The sequence below is a fragment of the Canis aureus genome, chromosome 31 (assembly GCF_053574225.1).
Source record: "Canis aureus isolate CA01 chromosome 31, VMU_Caureus_v.1.0, whole genome shotgun sequence".
In the NCBI taxonomy this organism is placed as follows: Eukaryota; Metazoa; Chordata; class Mammalia; order Carnivora; family Canidae; genus Canis; species Canis aureus.
Genome location: NC_135641.1, coordinates 9,152,179 through 9,168,089, shown reverse-complemented (window position 1 = coordinate 9,168,089; position 15,911 = coordinate 9,152,179). Strand labels below are relative to the sequence as shown.

Genomic DNA, 15,911 nt, shown 5'->3' with positions numbered 1-15,911 from the left:
CCGTTGGTGACAGTAAGTCTTCTCCCTCCCAAGCTATTGCAGATGACCATGTTGACACGGAGCAAGAATCGCTGGCTTCCCAGCCACCGAGGTCTGTCTGTGCCACCCACAGCCAGAATGTTTCCTCTAAGCCAACGACATCCATTCTAGGTTCTAACAAGGCAAGGTTGTATCTCCAGGTATGGAATTCTACTCTCCAGATTGCGGTGTGGGAGAGAGCACCCCATGTTTTGATGGTGTAAGCACAGTTTAGTTCTTTCTCACAAACCATCTGAACTGTGGTCTCTGCTCCACTAGGGTCATTAGGCTCCTTCTTCTGGTCGCTCTGCCGTGCTTTGGTGACTGTCTTGCCTTCATGATCCAACCTTTCTTACCATCATGTTCACCACTAAGGTGGCAGAAGGAGGCACAACTGTTAAGCACAACTGGGAGATTTCACACAGCTTTTCTGCTCAATCCCATTATTCAGAATTTAATCTCGAGAATAAACTTGCTCTTCATGTATGGCTTGGTGCCCAGACAAAACTCCGGGTTTTTATTGCTATGGAAGGAGGGGAAGTCAGTATTGTGGAAAATGAGCAGTCTCTGCCGCACTATGGAATCTGTTTAAGGTTAGGCATAAATATCTAGAAAACAACCTATAATTAGTGTATAGATGTCATTGCAGCATAATTATACTGTCTACCTCCAAATCTCCCCTATCTAGAATATTGGTGATTTTGCCAAGAAGGAAATTGTGAGAAATTCCTTATCTGAAACTGAAATCAGGGTGTCCTGATCCTTTACTACCATTTGAGCTTCCCTTTATTCCCAAACAATGAGCACCTACTCTTCCTGTGCCACAGAGGATGTTGAGTGACAAAATCTTTAGGTAACTGTTCAAAGTTCATATTTTGGATGCATACAATACCACTTATTTTTATTTTCAATGGACATAATTCTCATTGTTAGAATGGTCTTTTTATAAAATATTGAGCTTGTTTTCTATTGTCCTCTGTGGCATCAGTCTTCTCGAGTATGCTAATTTCATGATCAGTGCCCTATTATTCCAGTGTCTGAAATCTGTTTGTGTGTTTTGCTGGCTCATGCATATGGTGGATTGTTCTTTTCCTGATTCTTAAGTTTAGATTGTTGAGTCTGTGCTCAGTGGGGCTTTATCTGTTTAAATCCTGAGCATCCTGAATTAAAATATGTCCCTTCGGGATCCCTGGGTGGCTCAGCAGTTTGGCGCCTGCCTTTGGCCCAGGGTGCGATCCTGGAGACCCGGGATCAAATCCCACGTCGGGCTTCCGGTGCATGGAGCCTGCTTCTCCCTCTGCCTGTGTCTCTGCCTCTTTCTCTCTCTCTCCCTGTGTGACTATCATAAATAAATAAAAAATTAAAAAAATATAATTCAAACTTATTAAAAAAATAAAAATAAAATAAAATAAAATAAAATAAAATAAAATAAAATAAAATAAAATAAAATAAAATAAAATAAAATATGTCCCTTGGAGAGAGTGTTGCGCATCCTAGTCTCCTAGACTGGGACTCCTTTGTTGTTGTTAAGTGCTTCCTTTGGAGATCCCAAATATTGTAACATCAGGCAAAATCTTCATGAAATAAATCTCATGATTGTAATTGTTAAGGAAGGAAAGAGTTTTTCCCACCATGAACCCAAGAGGAAACAGCTTTATTATCTCTTTGCTGGTCAATGGGTGTTTTACACACCCTTTCACTGAGGATGTGGCCAATCAATAGGGCTGGCCTTCAGGGTTGGGTGGGGGAGCAATTTTGTCTCATCATCCTGCATGTCCCAACACCTTATTTTCTGTGACCATTACAATTTGAGCCCCTTGATCATTGGTTACCAAGGTAAGCATGCCCCACATGTCCTCTCCTCCATTTCATAAAACACAACCCAGTGAGATTCTATTCTCTTTATTTTCAGTGCTTATGAGTCTTCTCACTTTCTTGATAGCTCAGGTGTGCATTTTATTTATTTTTTTCTTTAAATTCAGTTAGCCAACATATAGTATATCATTAGTTTCAGATGTAGAGTTTAGTAATTCATGAGTTGCATGTAACACCCAGTGCTCATCCCATCACATGCCCTCCTTAGTGCCCATGACCCAGTTACCCCATTCCCGCCCACCCCCCCCACCCCCCCACCCCCCCGCCAACCCCCTCTCCTCTCACTTTGTTTCCTATAATTAAGAGTCCCTGACTCTGGGAAACAAACAAAGGGTTCCAGAAGGGAAGGAGGGGGAATGGGGTAACTGGGTGACGGCATTAAGGAGGGCACTTGATGGGATGAGCACTGGGTATTATACTGTATGTTGGCAAATCAAATTTAATAAAATATTTTTAAAAATTAAGAGTCTCTCATGGTTTGTCTCCCTCTCTGATTTCTTCCCATTTAGCTTTCTCTCCCTTCCCCTACGATCCTCTGCGCTGTTTCTTGTATTCCACTATGAGTGAACTTTATTTTTATCCAGCTTTTTCAGGTGTTCTGTAGAGGGAAGGGCTTTAGATTATCTACTAGACCTTGTTTTCATAAAAAGAAGTCAACTCCTCACTTTAATTATGTAGAAGCAAACTAAGTTACATACTTTAACCTAATAAATTGTAATGAAAGGAACAGACTGAAAAGAAAATATTTGCAACATTTGTTATAGACAAAGACTTAGTATACTTGTGTATCTGGGGACATTTGGTTATTTTAGCTGGATCCCAGATGCCCCGAGGTAAACAGTAGCTCTAAATGCCCCCATCCCTAGTTACTCACTTCATCTCTGAAGCCTGGCAAAGTCTTGCACCCTAAGGATGGGATTGGCACTACTGTTTTCCTACCATAGAGAAGACAGTTTCTCTGTTAACTTCCAAGAGTATTCCTGACCATTGGTGGCAGCAGTGTGACTTTCTAATATGATGTACCAATGATGATAACTGGGTAAGTTGGAGCCCAAGGAAGTCAGAAAGCAGGCAGTGAAGGCAGCTCATTAGCTGGGATTATTGGTATGTGGGTCTCCCAAAAGTAATGGGGACTGGAATCTTTGTAGTGACCTGATTCCTGGCAATCAGTTAGTGGTGACTGAACTCTCATCGTTGATTGATTGAGCCCCTAAAGCTAAGGTGACTTTATATTTTCAAGACATGGATGATCTGGGTGATGCTAAATATGTAGAGTCCTTAAGAAAAAGAAAATCCCAAATAAATGATGAATAAATAATAATTCAGAAAAGGAATAATAAAATAGATACCAATCATAAAAACTAATTTTGCAAAAAATTAAAAAATAAAGTAACAACAAGATACTGTTTTTATCTTGCCAAATTAACAAAGAAGATCAAATGTAAAGTTTGCCCTCTTATTTGTCTGACTGGTCGGAATGTACATTTGTATAAACTTTACGAAGGCAAATACTTAGGAAGAGCTTTTAAAATGGATATACCATTTCATTCTAAATTAATTTAAAGAAATAATGAGAGACTTACAAAAGCTGAGGACGGAGATTGTCACTGTGGCACTCTTATACACAATAAAGAAACCCAAGAAACACAAGTATCTCACAATAGAATAATCAAATAGGTTTTATTCCATCCATTACATAGCTATGATGGCGTCATCTGAGTCTCACGTTCTTCTCAAAGCCTTTTTCAAGATATGGAAAACTGTTTATAACATTCTTGTGAAAATCGCTTATAGCAGAATTATGACACACATGAAAAACATAGGTTACAGATAGCATATAAAGTGCACAGTCTGATTTTTATATATTTACATATGTGTGCATGAAAACAACTGGGAACATTTACGCGAGTGATCACCACTTTCTCCAAGGTGAAATTCTCTATTTTCTAAAATTTTCACAGTAAACATAGGTTATCTTTATGTTCATTGAAAAGGACAATAAAAGTCATTGTTATGATTATATGGTCTTTATCAGCTGGGTTTCTGTGGCTCTAGAGTTTTTACTCCCATTTTCCCTGATGCACACATCTGGAGAGATGCTCAAGGGGAGGGCAGCCAGCACCCAGGAGGGTCCTTGGAGGCCATGTTGGCTCTGGGTTTGGAGGAGCCCCACTTCTGGTTGGGGCGTTCCCTGATCTGTTCTCATTCTTGTTTTGTTTGTTATGCTTTTCTTTTCCTTTGTTTGGAAGCATCTCTTTCAGAGTTGTTCTGCTAGTTAACAATTCCATCACTCTTCATGTTGAGTTTCCTGTATATATTAGGTTAAACCAGATGAAAGTGACAATATTTAACAATTTTTCACTTCCATAGAAAGCACTTTCTTTTCTTTCTTTCTTTTTTTAGATTTTATTTATTTATTTGACAGAGAGAGAGAGAGAGAGAACACAAGCAGGGAGGGCAGCAGGCAGAGAGAGAAGGAGAGGCAGGCTCCATCCCTGCTCAGCAGGGGCCCATGTGGAGCTCAATCCCAGGACTCCGGGATCATGACCTGAGCTAAAGGCAGATGCTTAACCTATTGAGCCACTCTGGTGTCCCCATAGAAAGCATTTTCAACTGTTCTAATCCACCTCAGTTATATCGGTTTCCCTTTTAGTGGAAAAATCTTTTTCCTGACTGATTAGAAATTCTTGTTAACTGGCTGCCCTATGCAGGTGATGGTGCTGGGCAGAGCTATACAGGCTCTGAGTAATGCTTTCACATGAGCACAGATTGGTTGAATTTTACTTAAATGTTTTTATTTTTTTTAACTTTTTTTTTCAGTAATCTCTACACCCAACTGGTCTCAAACTCATGACCTTGAAATCAAGAGCCACATGCTCTTCTGACTGAGCTAGCCAGGCACCCCTCAAATGTTTTTTGTTTTTTGTTTTTTTCTTCTTTTTAGAGAGGGAGGACAGGGAGAAATGGGGGAGTGGGGGGGATGAGAATCTTTTTAAAGATTTATTTATTTATTTTTATTTGTGATAGAGAGAGAGAAAGAGGCAGAGACACAGGAGGAGGGAGAACCAGGCTCCATGCCGGGAGCCTGACATGGGACTCGATCCCGGGACTCCAGGATCGCGCCCTGGGCCAAAGGCAGACGCCAAACCGCTGAGCCACCCGGGGATCCCTTTTTTTTTTTTTTTTTAAAGATTTATTTATTTATGGGAATGAGAATCTTAAACACACTCCATGTCCAGCATAGAGCCTGATGTGGGGCTCAATCTGACAACCCTAAGATCATGACCTGAGCTGAAATCAAGAGTTAGAGGATTAATCTACTGAATCACCCAGGCATGCCACCCCTTAAATGTTTTAGAATAATACTTTCCCACTAATCTAAACCACCAATTTAGAAGGTCCAACTGGAGTAATGACAATGAAATAGGCTTCATTTACATAAGAAGGAACAGTTTTATCTGGCCTTTAATTTAGAACAATACACCTAAAAAGAAAAAGCAGAGAAAACTTTCACAATATTTTATAAGTTGATTAGATTTGCAAGGTATTTTGAAATATGTTTTAATTCAAATGTTAAAAGCTACAGATGACTGGAAATAACATAGAAACAGAAAATCCTATTTTAAAATACGTATTTCATATTGGAGTAGAAGCAATATGCATCTCAAATCATTCCTGGAGTTTGCAAAGTGGAAAATAAAATATAATCTAGAGACAAAAGCAAAGCGTGTTAGCTGTTCTTGGACAATGATTAGCAGATGGGCCAGAAAAAGTACTACTTAATATAATCTCCATCCTTTTTATACTGTCATACTACCTTTAACCTTGGTTTAAGAAATGCCATTCTCTGGGCACAAAGTGATGATACAAAGCATTCTTCCTGAAGGTAGCTGGGATGGTCAAGTCTGAAAGTCACAAGGAGAGTTTAAGAGTCTTCAGTTCAAAGGATGAGAAGAGGGTAGGGGAAGAGCAGAGTGTAGAATGAGTCCTGGGGCTTAAAATTCTGGGGACACAGTGAGGGGTGGGAAATGGGGGGTGAGGGGTGAGGGGAGAAACCAGCAATGGATGGAGGGGTGTCCAATGAGACAGGAGGAAAACTGAGATTGCTTAGTGTGCTGGAAGCCTGGTGAAGGAAGCAGGTCCAGGAAGAGAGAGCAATCAGCTCTACCGATTCTGCCAAGAGGTCAGCTAAATGAGAATTGCCTGCTGGGTTTGACCTTGTGTGTAGCTGGGAGTAGCTATTGGGAGTGGAGGGGCAAGAGTCTGAGTGGAGGTGAGAGAAGAAACAGAAGAGTGTAGAGTTATTTTTGAAGTTTTCCTGCAAAAGGTGGTGGTCATGGCTGGAATCCTAACGTTTAAGACAAAATGAACAGTACAAACAGGCTCACTTGATTCAATATTTAAAATATAAATGCAACTAACAAGCTGTTAAGGAATAGATGCTCTATCCTCCTACCTTGAAAAAAAGATATTGTTGATGCAAGCTGTTACCATTAGAAGAAAGCATATCTAGGATCTCTCTGAAGATTTTCCTACAAGCATGTGAACCTAAAATTTTCTCTGTATGTATCTCAAAAGTTATCATTACAATTATCTCCAAAGTTAAAAAGTGATGCTTTTGTTAACAACCTGGAAGACCAAGTTTGAATTTGCTATGAGAACTCCTCTAAGCTCTGATTCCAATCTGGGAGAAAGGGGGTATCTATATAAATTGCAGGACCCATTGCAAATGAAAATATAGGGCCCCATGCTCAAAAATGATGAAGAATTTTGAGATGTTGACAGCAGAGCATTAAATCAAGTGTGGAGACAGTGTGAGGCTGGGCCCATGTGAATGGGGGTTGCACAGCCCCTTCCAGCAGGGGGTCTGGGCTTGTGTGGTTGCACCTCCTACTGGCACTCTGGTCCCACCCACATGTGGGGCAGAATGGGAGGATGTGAGGTGGTGGGCCTGGTCGCTGTCAGCAAACATCAGAAGTGGAGTCAGACTTTTCATTCCGCGCTCTCGCCTCCTTCAAGCCTGATGGGTCCATCTAAAATTTCACCCCCTCTCCCCATACATCTAGTTCTGTTTCTATGTTCTATCTGGCTCCTTCATCCCCAGGGCACATATCTTCTTATCACAAACTATGTATTTTACTTTTTTTTTAATTTACTTTTATTAGTAAATGAATACTTTCACTAGAAAGTAAGCTCTCATAAGGACAGGAGTTTTTCTCTGTTTTGTCCTGAAAATGGTGCCTCACCCATATTTCGTGCTCAGTAATATTCGGTTGTGGGTGGACGGGTAAAGTAGGACTGCACAAATCAGCCTTGATATGAGAGCTCACTGGAAAAATCCCCAACTGCCGAATATCTCATCGCCTCTTGAGTGTGAGTCTTAAATCCCACCAGCGGAATGCGGCTCCTTCCTCTCTCTGCGGTCCCCTTTAAAATGCAAACATTGCAAGGGCCGAATATTATTTAACACTCAGGTTATGTCAACATTTTACTGCTTTTGGCTCCAGATGGTAGAAGGACTCATGACGAAGCAAGCAGTGGTGAAAATGTCGTCTTGAAAGTAGAAAAGTGAAAAAAGAAAAAGTGAGAGGGTGACAGAGCAGGAGAATATGCAATGTTTTAAGGCTGATTTCACAAAAGAAGTCATCACGCCCCACAGTGTGGTTTGAACTCTTGATTCTCAGGTAGTTCTTACTCTGATTGTTAAAGAGGAGAGTGGTTGTCTCTAAGAGGGTGCGCTCCGGGGAACCTGAGGTTCATGGGCTGTCTAGAGGGACCAGGGTGCCTGCAGAATGAAGGATGAGGGCTGGAGGCGGGCGGCAGTGGGAAAGAAGATTACCACGAAGGGAAAAATGCTTAAATGCTTGGCGCCAGAATGGAGGAGATAGGGTGAGAAGACTTGGGCTGCCTCCATTTTGACCTTGGACTTCCCAGTTGGGTTCTCCTGTCCCGCTGGTGTCTCCGCTCAGGTGGAAGACCCGGAGGGCAAAGGATCCCCTGATGGCAACAGAAACTATCCCTCAGACCACGAGGAGAGCCGTCCAGAGCCTGCACCATCCCTCAGACAGACCATGAGGACGGCCCCAGCCAGCAAGACTTGCCTGTGGGTGACTCCAAGATAATGATGGATTGACCTTCACGGCCCACCTGCATGCACCCACCCACCTTTGCCCCATATTTTCCTTACATAAACCTGCAGGTATTTTCAGCACTTGGGAGACAGTCTTTGAGACATTAGTCTGGTGTCTTTCAGGGGTTGGCCTCTCTGAAATAAATTTCTTTCTTATTTTACTGCCACTCATTTCTTCACCTTTGGATTTTGTCAGCAGCAAGTGGCCAGACCTGGTCTGTTTGGGAGCCCCGGAGACAGGTGCTCTTGCACTCCTTGCGCCCCAGCTACCACAGAAGAGGGCCTCAATACAGGTCTTTTCACTTCCCCCAGGCTCCTGGGCTCCAGGCCCGATCACCGTAATCTAATTAGGAAGCACAGACTTTGGATCTCATTTCAGGTTTATGGATAAAAATCAGCCTCCTGTCAATTCATCTTTCTTCTGGGGTCTGTTTATCAAGCTTCAGAAATAGAGGGGAAAGCCGGATGAAGAGCTCCTTGCTGGGTAGCCACATTCTGTGGTCTGTCAGACATTTATGATCCACCAGAGTAAGTTTCATGGAACTGAACTTACCATGTGTCTTTATCTTTTTGAATTCTAAACCAAGATTATGTCTGACTTAGGGGTCTTCTCATCGCCACCTGCCAGGAGAAGATAGAAGAGTAAAATAGTTGGAAAAAGGAAAAGAGAAAATAATATAAGTTCATCTGATCCAATCCTACACTCACCTGTCCTCTGAGTATGAGTCAATCATATACTTGACAGTCGTGATTTTGGAACTAGGGATTCCCTACACTGTGATGAAAGCCTCAGTGTTTCATCTCCTGCTCTGGATTCCTCTCTGTGGTTTAGGGACGTGGCTGTAGTTCAATCTTGATACAAAGTGGAAAGAGAGGCATACCAAGGAGCTATCATTTCTACCTTTGAGCATGAAACATATTAAAATAAACCCCCAAAATTGTCATTGCCTGGAAATGATCGTAAGATTTCCCCTTTTCCCCTTAAATATTTAAGGTCACATAATTAAACAATCTTGCCATGCATCACATGTCAGTCTTCCATATCGTCTATTGTCATAACATTGGAAAGAGATGCTTCAGCAGACCGGACCAGCCGCTACTGGGGAAATGTCCTAAAGGCAGACTAAGGAGTTGTAAATGAGAGTTCTAACACTTGCTAAAGGGCCCATCTGCATTTGCACCACCATTGGAAGAGAAATAACAAAGTTCCAACAAAGTGTAATTATCAGTAAAGGAGCATAATAGCCTACCCCAGGTTGGGAGGATGGGAGATTTTGCCCAAGGAACAGAACAGTAGTACTTCACGTTGACAAATGATATTGATTACTGTGCCATTTTTCTTCAAAGATAACTTCTGTCATGTGTTCATTGTTGCTGTTGTAGTTCATAGGCAACCAGATCAAGGGGAGTCAGATGCAGAGCTGATGGAGCGATCACATGAAATCCTGGACTCAGAGTGAAGGAGACTTGAAGGGTATTTTCCTCTGCAAGAGGATGATGTATGTTTTGTGCGGCGGTGTGGGAGTGGGAAGGTGTAAGTGAATATTTGTGACCAAGAGACTCCACTGAGAGCTAGTATTTTTATTGCCAACTATTGGCTCCTTTGCACTGTGAGAGTCCTCCCCCATCTGACTTTGTGAGGCTGTAGGATAGAGGCTACATCTGAGCAGAAGCTTTAAGAGCCACTGAGTGTTTGCCTCACCTTCCTTATTTTCTTTCAGCAATGACCATGTTCTGTCCCAAGAGGGGCCGGCTCCTCTGGTTTTGATCCTGGAATGAAGATACATGAAGCTGACCCACCAATGACACTGACCGTGAGCGAGAAATAAACCAGAGACATGGGTCATTTCTGCAGCAAAATAGACTAAAAACTGATGGCTAGATTCTATAATCAACTCTGTGTAGTTGATTATTCACAGAAGGAGAGGGAAGCCTGTGAAGCATCAGGTCAATATGGTCAAAGGTTTACATCAATTAAAGTTTAAAAAATCTGAGAGATGAAAGGTTAGCAGCATGTAAACACAACATCCAGATTACAGACTGAAATTTGGGCTGAGTTAAAGTTGTTGCCTGCCTTCCTATTGTTTGACTGTAATCAGATGTTATAAGAATTTGTAATGGTTTTGAATTTCGGGGTATCATAGTAATTAGAACTCGCTTGCACTCTATATAACTCAAATGTATGCTGCATGTGATTTTCTCGGGGAGTAATCAAAACTGACTTTTCAAGGGTGAAGCAAACTTCAGAAGTTCCGTTAGCTGAATTATCTGCCAATTTAGAATGGAGTGTCTACCTGCAACTGGTTCAAATGCTATTTGACTTCTCTCCTATTTAGTACAAGTTAGTTTCAGAGAGAATTTGATGGACTGGTATTCTTTGTTCTATTCTTCTCTTTTTGTACCAAATAAAAATATGAAGACTTCAACAGGTTCTCTTAAAAAAAAAAATCATCATTAAAACTAACACATTCAAAGCCATTTGTATAAATTGCAGGGAGAACTGCTGCCCTCCTGTGATCAGTGGACTCTAAACAGAAGTTTGATAAAGGCTGTCAGTGTGCTTGTTAAAGCATCAATAACCTTGGCCTTTGGGAAGGAAGGCTGAATGAAGACGGATGGGTGGTGGGCTCCGGCCAGTCAGCCTCTTCCACTGCCAATTGTAGATGCTGATGTGTTTGCCAGTGGCAGCACGACCCAGTGCAATTAACAGATGCCACAGCCAGAACAACCAACCGTTCCCGTCTCATTCAATACCACCACTCTGACTTTGCTGCTAACTCTTAATCATTTTAGTAATGTGACATGCTGCTGCTTGGCACTTTTTTTTGGAGGCATGCTGGAATGACATTTTCCAAATAATTATTCATAATGTGATAAAGTCCATAGTTTCCTCTTGCAAGTTCAACATTTTTTTTTTTTTTGGTATTTTTTTTTTTTTTTTTTTTTTATTGGTGTTCAATTTACTAACATACAGAATAACACCCAGTGCCCGTCATTTTTAATTGCAGGTGTTTGGAAAGTTAGCATGTATGAATGGAGTCCTAATAGTAAACAGGCATGTTTTAATTCCCTTAAGTTGATAGGAAAGATTTAAGCACACAGGTACCTAGTGTTTCCTTAAACATAAACATATTATATTCTCTTAAATATAAAATATAAACCTACCATGCATTAATTTACTTAAGTGGTTATATAGTCAATCTATACGTCTGTTTTATTAGGGCAATATTAGCTGCTGTAACAAATAAACCCAACATTTGGTTGTTTAATATAATGGAATTTTTTCTTGTTCATATAATAGTCCAATGCAAATTCCTGGTTTGGTAGGCAATTTTTTCCAACTTGTGATTCAAAGACCTTAACATCTTCCATCTTGTGGGGCCACCATAACTGGGTGCTATGATAGCTCAAAGTATTCTTTTTCCAACCAGAAAAAGGGCAAGAAGACAGTAGAGAAGGCTCATCTGCCTCTAAATACCCTAGCTAAGAAGTGATACACATTACTTCCACTCATACTTCATTGAAAAGAACTGGTTCACGGCCAGACCTAAGTATAAAATTGATCTGGAAAATGTTCTAAGTTGGGCAACTACCTACAGAAAGCATCAACTTGTGGAAGACAGCACCATTTTGGGTTCAGAGCTAGCTTTTTCTGCCACGATCACCTTGTAGGATAATACATTTTGAAAGTTTTCTTCTCATATATTTAAACATATTGGTCTTTTTATATCAATGTTATGTCAATTCTATTTCAAAATTCAAGAGGCAACATCTCCCTACAGCACTGAATTATTAACAATCTGACTCTATCTTTCTACACACAAAATTTGTATTATAGTTCTCAAAACACTGTTGGGTAACACTCGCTAACTAAAATTCATCTAATATCACTGGACTCAGAGAGTGTCAGTCTATACTCATGATTTGGGGTTGAAGGCAAACAATATCTTGCAAATCACACACTCCTTCTTTCAGATAGCATTAAAATATTAAATCTGATGACTTCAGCAACTTATTCACACAGAAAGAATCCAGATAATTTTCAGTTATCTCATTCATTCATTCAGAAACACTTAACTACTCTTCTACTAGATGCCAGCTATGAAGACTCATTTCATATTTCTGCTAGTGTAAAATATTTAATTTAGTTACCTGCAACTTCTAGTGTAAATTTGTTAAGAATTTTTCAAAGGGAAATAAATTGCATTAATTGATTCTGTACCCTTCTCTCCAATATATCCAAATGCTCTGTTCTTATTAGTCAACTAAGGGGCTATTCTCCCAGAAGTGCTCTATTTACTAAAGCATAAACATTAAGCTGATTTTCCTAGTGTGGGACAGAGACTCACAGACCAGACACCACATTCCTCACCTACATCCTCCCAACTCCTTGTGATTTCCACTCACCTAACAGATCAAGTTCCTCAGCCCTAGAAGGGAGGAAAAGCCATGTCACTGAACAAAAGACTTCCTCTCACCATTCCTTCATCTTCCCATGTGCCCAGCTCAGAGAGCATGCTGTGAGAAATGGAGAAAGAAATCTATACTAATGACTTGGTAATAAGTCAGGTAGATTTCATCTTTTCTGTTTTCAGCCAAATTGCAAAAGAACTTAATTAAATTGTCAGCTGATAGAACATTAAAAGTAATTTTTGATGATAGATGATAGCACGATTTCTGAAGGGTAGCTTTAAAGAGTTGAAAGAATTGAGTGACATTGTTGGAACAATTTTCTTCCATTTCCATCTATTTATGTGGATGCATTCTCCAAGCACTTGAACTTATAAAACTGAAAAACAGAAATGGAAAATGGAACTGAATGTTTTTTTATTTTAGCAATAAGTGATTTTCATCCAGAGACATATGAACTAAAAGAAAAAAGAAAAGAAAAAAAGGGAAAAGAAGAAAAAAGTACCATCTCACTAAAGATGCATTTTTCAATAAAATGTTATGTTCTTTCATATAATTATCAAAATTTGTGAGACATTTTCATTTTTGTTCCATTATGCAATGGTAATTATTGTAATGATAACTAAATCCAGAAGTAATTATTCAAGCTGTAGAGCAGGGTATTTAAAATATCACATGATATTTTAGAAAATTAAATTTAAATACATACCCATATTTATATTGTAGAGAAGTATAATGGAAATGCAAATTTAATGAGCAAAAGAAATGATGTAAAAGTTCTCCGGTAAGAGAAGAGTTTGTTCATATAGTTTAAAAATAGTCGATGGTGGATATCAAATCACTTAGGAATTTAGATTCCACTGGATACATTTAAAAGAGAAAATATTAAGGTTATATTTTCAGTTTCCAATATATACAGGACCTTTGAAACTATAGCCTTGCAATTAGTTAAATTTGTGATAGTACATTTGGATATTAAGTTTAACATACACAAAAGGAAACATTCATACATTCATCATTCTTTTAGGAAAAATATTTGAAGGTGCCAGCCATGGCACTGGTGTATTTCCATGTTCAAGTGGACCAGACTGGACTAAAAGCCCACAGTGGGAGGACATACAGATCTTCTCGCTCTTACTCAAAGCTCCTGGGCTGGAGACGTATCATACATTACAAAGGTAAGGTGGTGCCTTACATACTCTGTTCCACAGAGTACGTAACATCCTGTGGTAGGTTATCAATAGCCAGACTCTTTGCCACTTCTCCCACTGAGTGGTACTAGGTTTCCCTTGTCTTTCAATCTGGGCTGGTGTGTGACTTGTTGGGGCCACTAGAAGGCAATGTAAATGACGTTGTAAACTTTGAGCCTGCACCCTGGGAAAGCTACAGCTTTCCTTCAATCTTCTTAGAGTTCACCCTTCCCAAATCCCACTTCCTTGCTGAAGGAGTCTGAATGAATCATATGGAGAAGGTCATGGTGGAGACCTGATTCATCTTCAGTAGGGCCCAACTCAGGCTTGACTGCCAACCATGTGAGTGAGCCATCTGAGAAGTCTCAGCCCAGGTGAGCCTCCAGATGACCACAACTCAGAGCTGACACCAGGTGGGACAGAAGAACTACCCAGCCTTGCCTATCAACCCTTGATCTCATGAGGAGAGAGAGACCACAAATGGTGGTTGTTGCTTTCAGCCATAGGTTTCGTAGTCGCTCATGGATAGCAAGACCTAACCAATCTATGCTACCAGTGGGGTCTAGGGCAGCACCCTATCACCAAACACACAAATATTTCTGCAGAAAAATCTAGAAATAGTCACAATGTGGGGCAATAGAGATGGTGAAGAGCCTCACATCAGTTCATGTCAAGTGTTCCCTAAAGAGTTCATTAGGTCATTTTTGTTGTTGTTGTTGTTGTTGTTGTTGTTGTTGTTAGTCACATGAGTTACAAACAGAATGGTTTCTGGAGAATTTTGAACTTTAGAATTGTGGATATGTATAACTCACATAGTGATTTTAAATCTGAATCTCAGTTTAAAACCCAGCTGAGGGGCACCTGGGTGGCTCAGTTAAGTGTCTGCTTTCAGCTCAGGTCATGATCCTGGTGTCCTGGGATTGAGCTCCACATCGGCTCCCTGCTATGTGGAGAGCCTGCTCCTCCCTCCTGCTTGTGTGCTCTCTTGCTATCTCTCTCTTAAATAAAAAAAATAAGATCTTAAAAAAATAACCCAGCTGAAATACTCTGTTTTCCAGAAAGCTGTCACTGAAACACCTCTCATACTTTCCCTGCAGCTTCATAGTCATCCTTGCACAGTCAGGCATCTTTTCTTATAATTTTTGTACCTTTCTTTCTTTTTTTTTTTAAGACTTATTTATTTATTTGATAAAGAGAGAGCATGTGTGCAGAGGGAGAGAGAGACAATCTCAAGCAGACTCTGGATGAGCGATGAGCACAGAACCCAACACGGAGCCCTATCTCATGATCCTGAGATCATGACCTGTGCTGAAACCAAGAGTTGGAAGCTTAAACAACTGAGCCACTCAGGCACCCCTGTACCTTTTCCAGTTGCCACACTAAATCATAAGCTCTCTCAAGGCAAGGAAATCCTCTTCTCTGTCCTTTGGGCAATCCCAAACATCAGGCTTTGCACCCAAACACACCTACCAGGTAGAAACTTGTCATTCTCAATGATTCCAGTACCTCATCTTTACCATATTGCAAGTGTCTACAATTATCCTTTGCTTGTAAATGAAGAAAAAGAGGTCCAGAAAGATTTAACTTTCTGAAGTCACACTAATAGAACTAATAGTTCTAATAGATCATGATGCCTGGCTTTAAACTCGGGTAGGTAAGCTTTGCAGCACTAAAAATATGATTTGCTTTATGGAGTTTTTACAAAGTTTGTTTATTGGTAATCTCTATACCCAAAGTGGGGCTCAAACACATGACCCTTAGATCAAGGGTCACCTGTCCTTCCACCTGAGCCAGCCAGGCCCCCCTAGTCTCATGTTGGATAGCCATCATTGGAGCTGCCTAACCTAAGTAGTCTCTTCTCAAGTGAGAGGAGGTTACACATGAACTTGTGCTTTTTTTCCCTATAAAATTTGATACATTTCACAAATCTTTATAAAGCAGCAAAACACTGCATTAGTTACTCAAGGTGATACAAAGACTATTGAGTATTCATGAAAATCACTCAGCAGTCAAACACACAGATATAAAACTACATATTGCTCAATTAATTTTGTTGAATTATAGGAAGAACAAACTGCCAGTTCGATTTCCCTGGCTCATCTTTTAAGAGGATCACAATTCCCTTTATTAAGAAAATAAAATATGTATTCATTAAAGTAGATGCTCTTGTAAAGGTGGGACAGTTCAATGAGAGCACAAGGTAAAAGGAATATATAAGCTTTAATAACAAAGTATAACAAAATAATGCTTATCAGATGTTTGATCAAAATATATATATTTTTATACTT

At 40.1% G+C, this 15,911-nt stretch overlaps 1 protein-coding gene across 6 annotated transcripts in view; it reads left to right on the top strand.

The window, feature by feature from the left end:
- LOC144302335 (uncharacterized) overlaps window positions 1–15,911 on the top strand; it is a 47,588-nt gene that overhangs the window by 15,770 nt on the left and 15,907 nt on the right. For 2 of the 6 annotated variants that reach the window (XM_077879596.1, XM_077879595.1), the window contains 2 exons: window positions 9,745–9,837; window positions 13,461–13,611. In XM_077879596.1, coding sequence (XP_077735722.1) covers window positions 9,799–9,837; window positions 13,461–13,611 — 190 coding nt within the window. In that variant the 5' untranslated portion in view covers window positions 9,745–9,798. Of the gene's footprint in view, window positions 1–9,744; window positions 10,028–13,460; window positions 13,612–15,911 lie in introns of all 6 variants that reach the window. The other 4 variants (XM_077879600.1, XM_077879597.1, XM_077879598.1 and 1 more) reach the window with 3 other exon arrangements.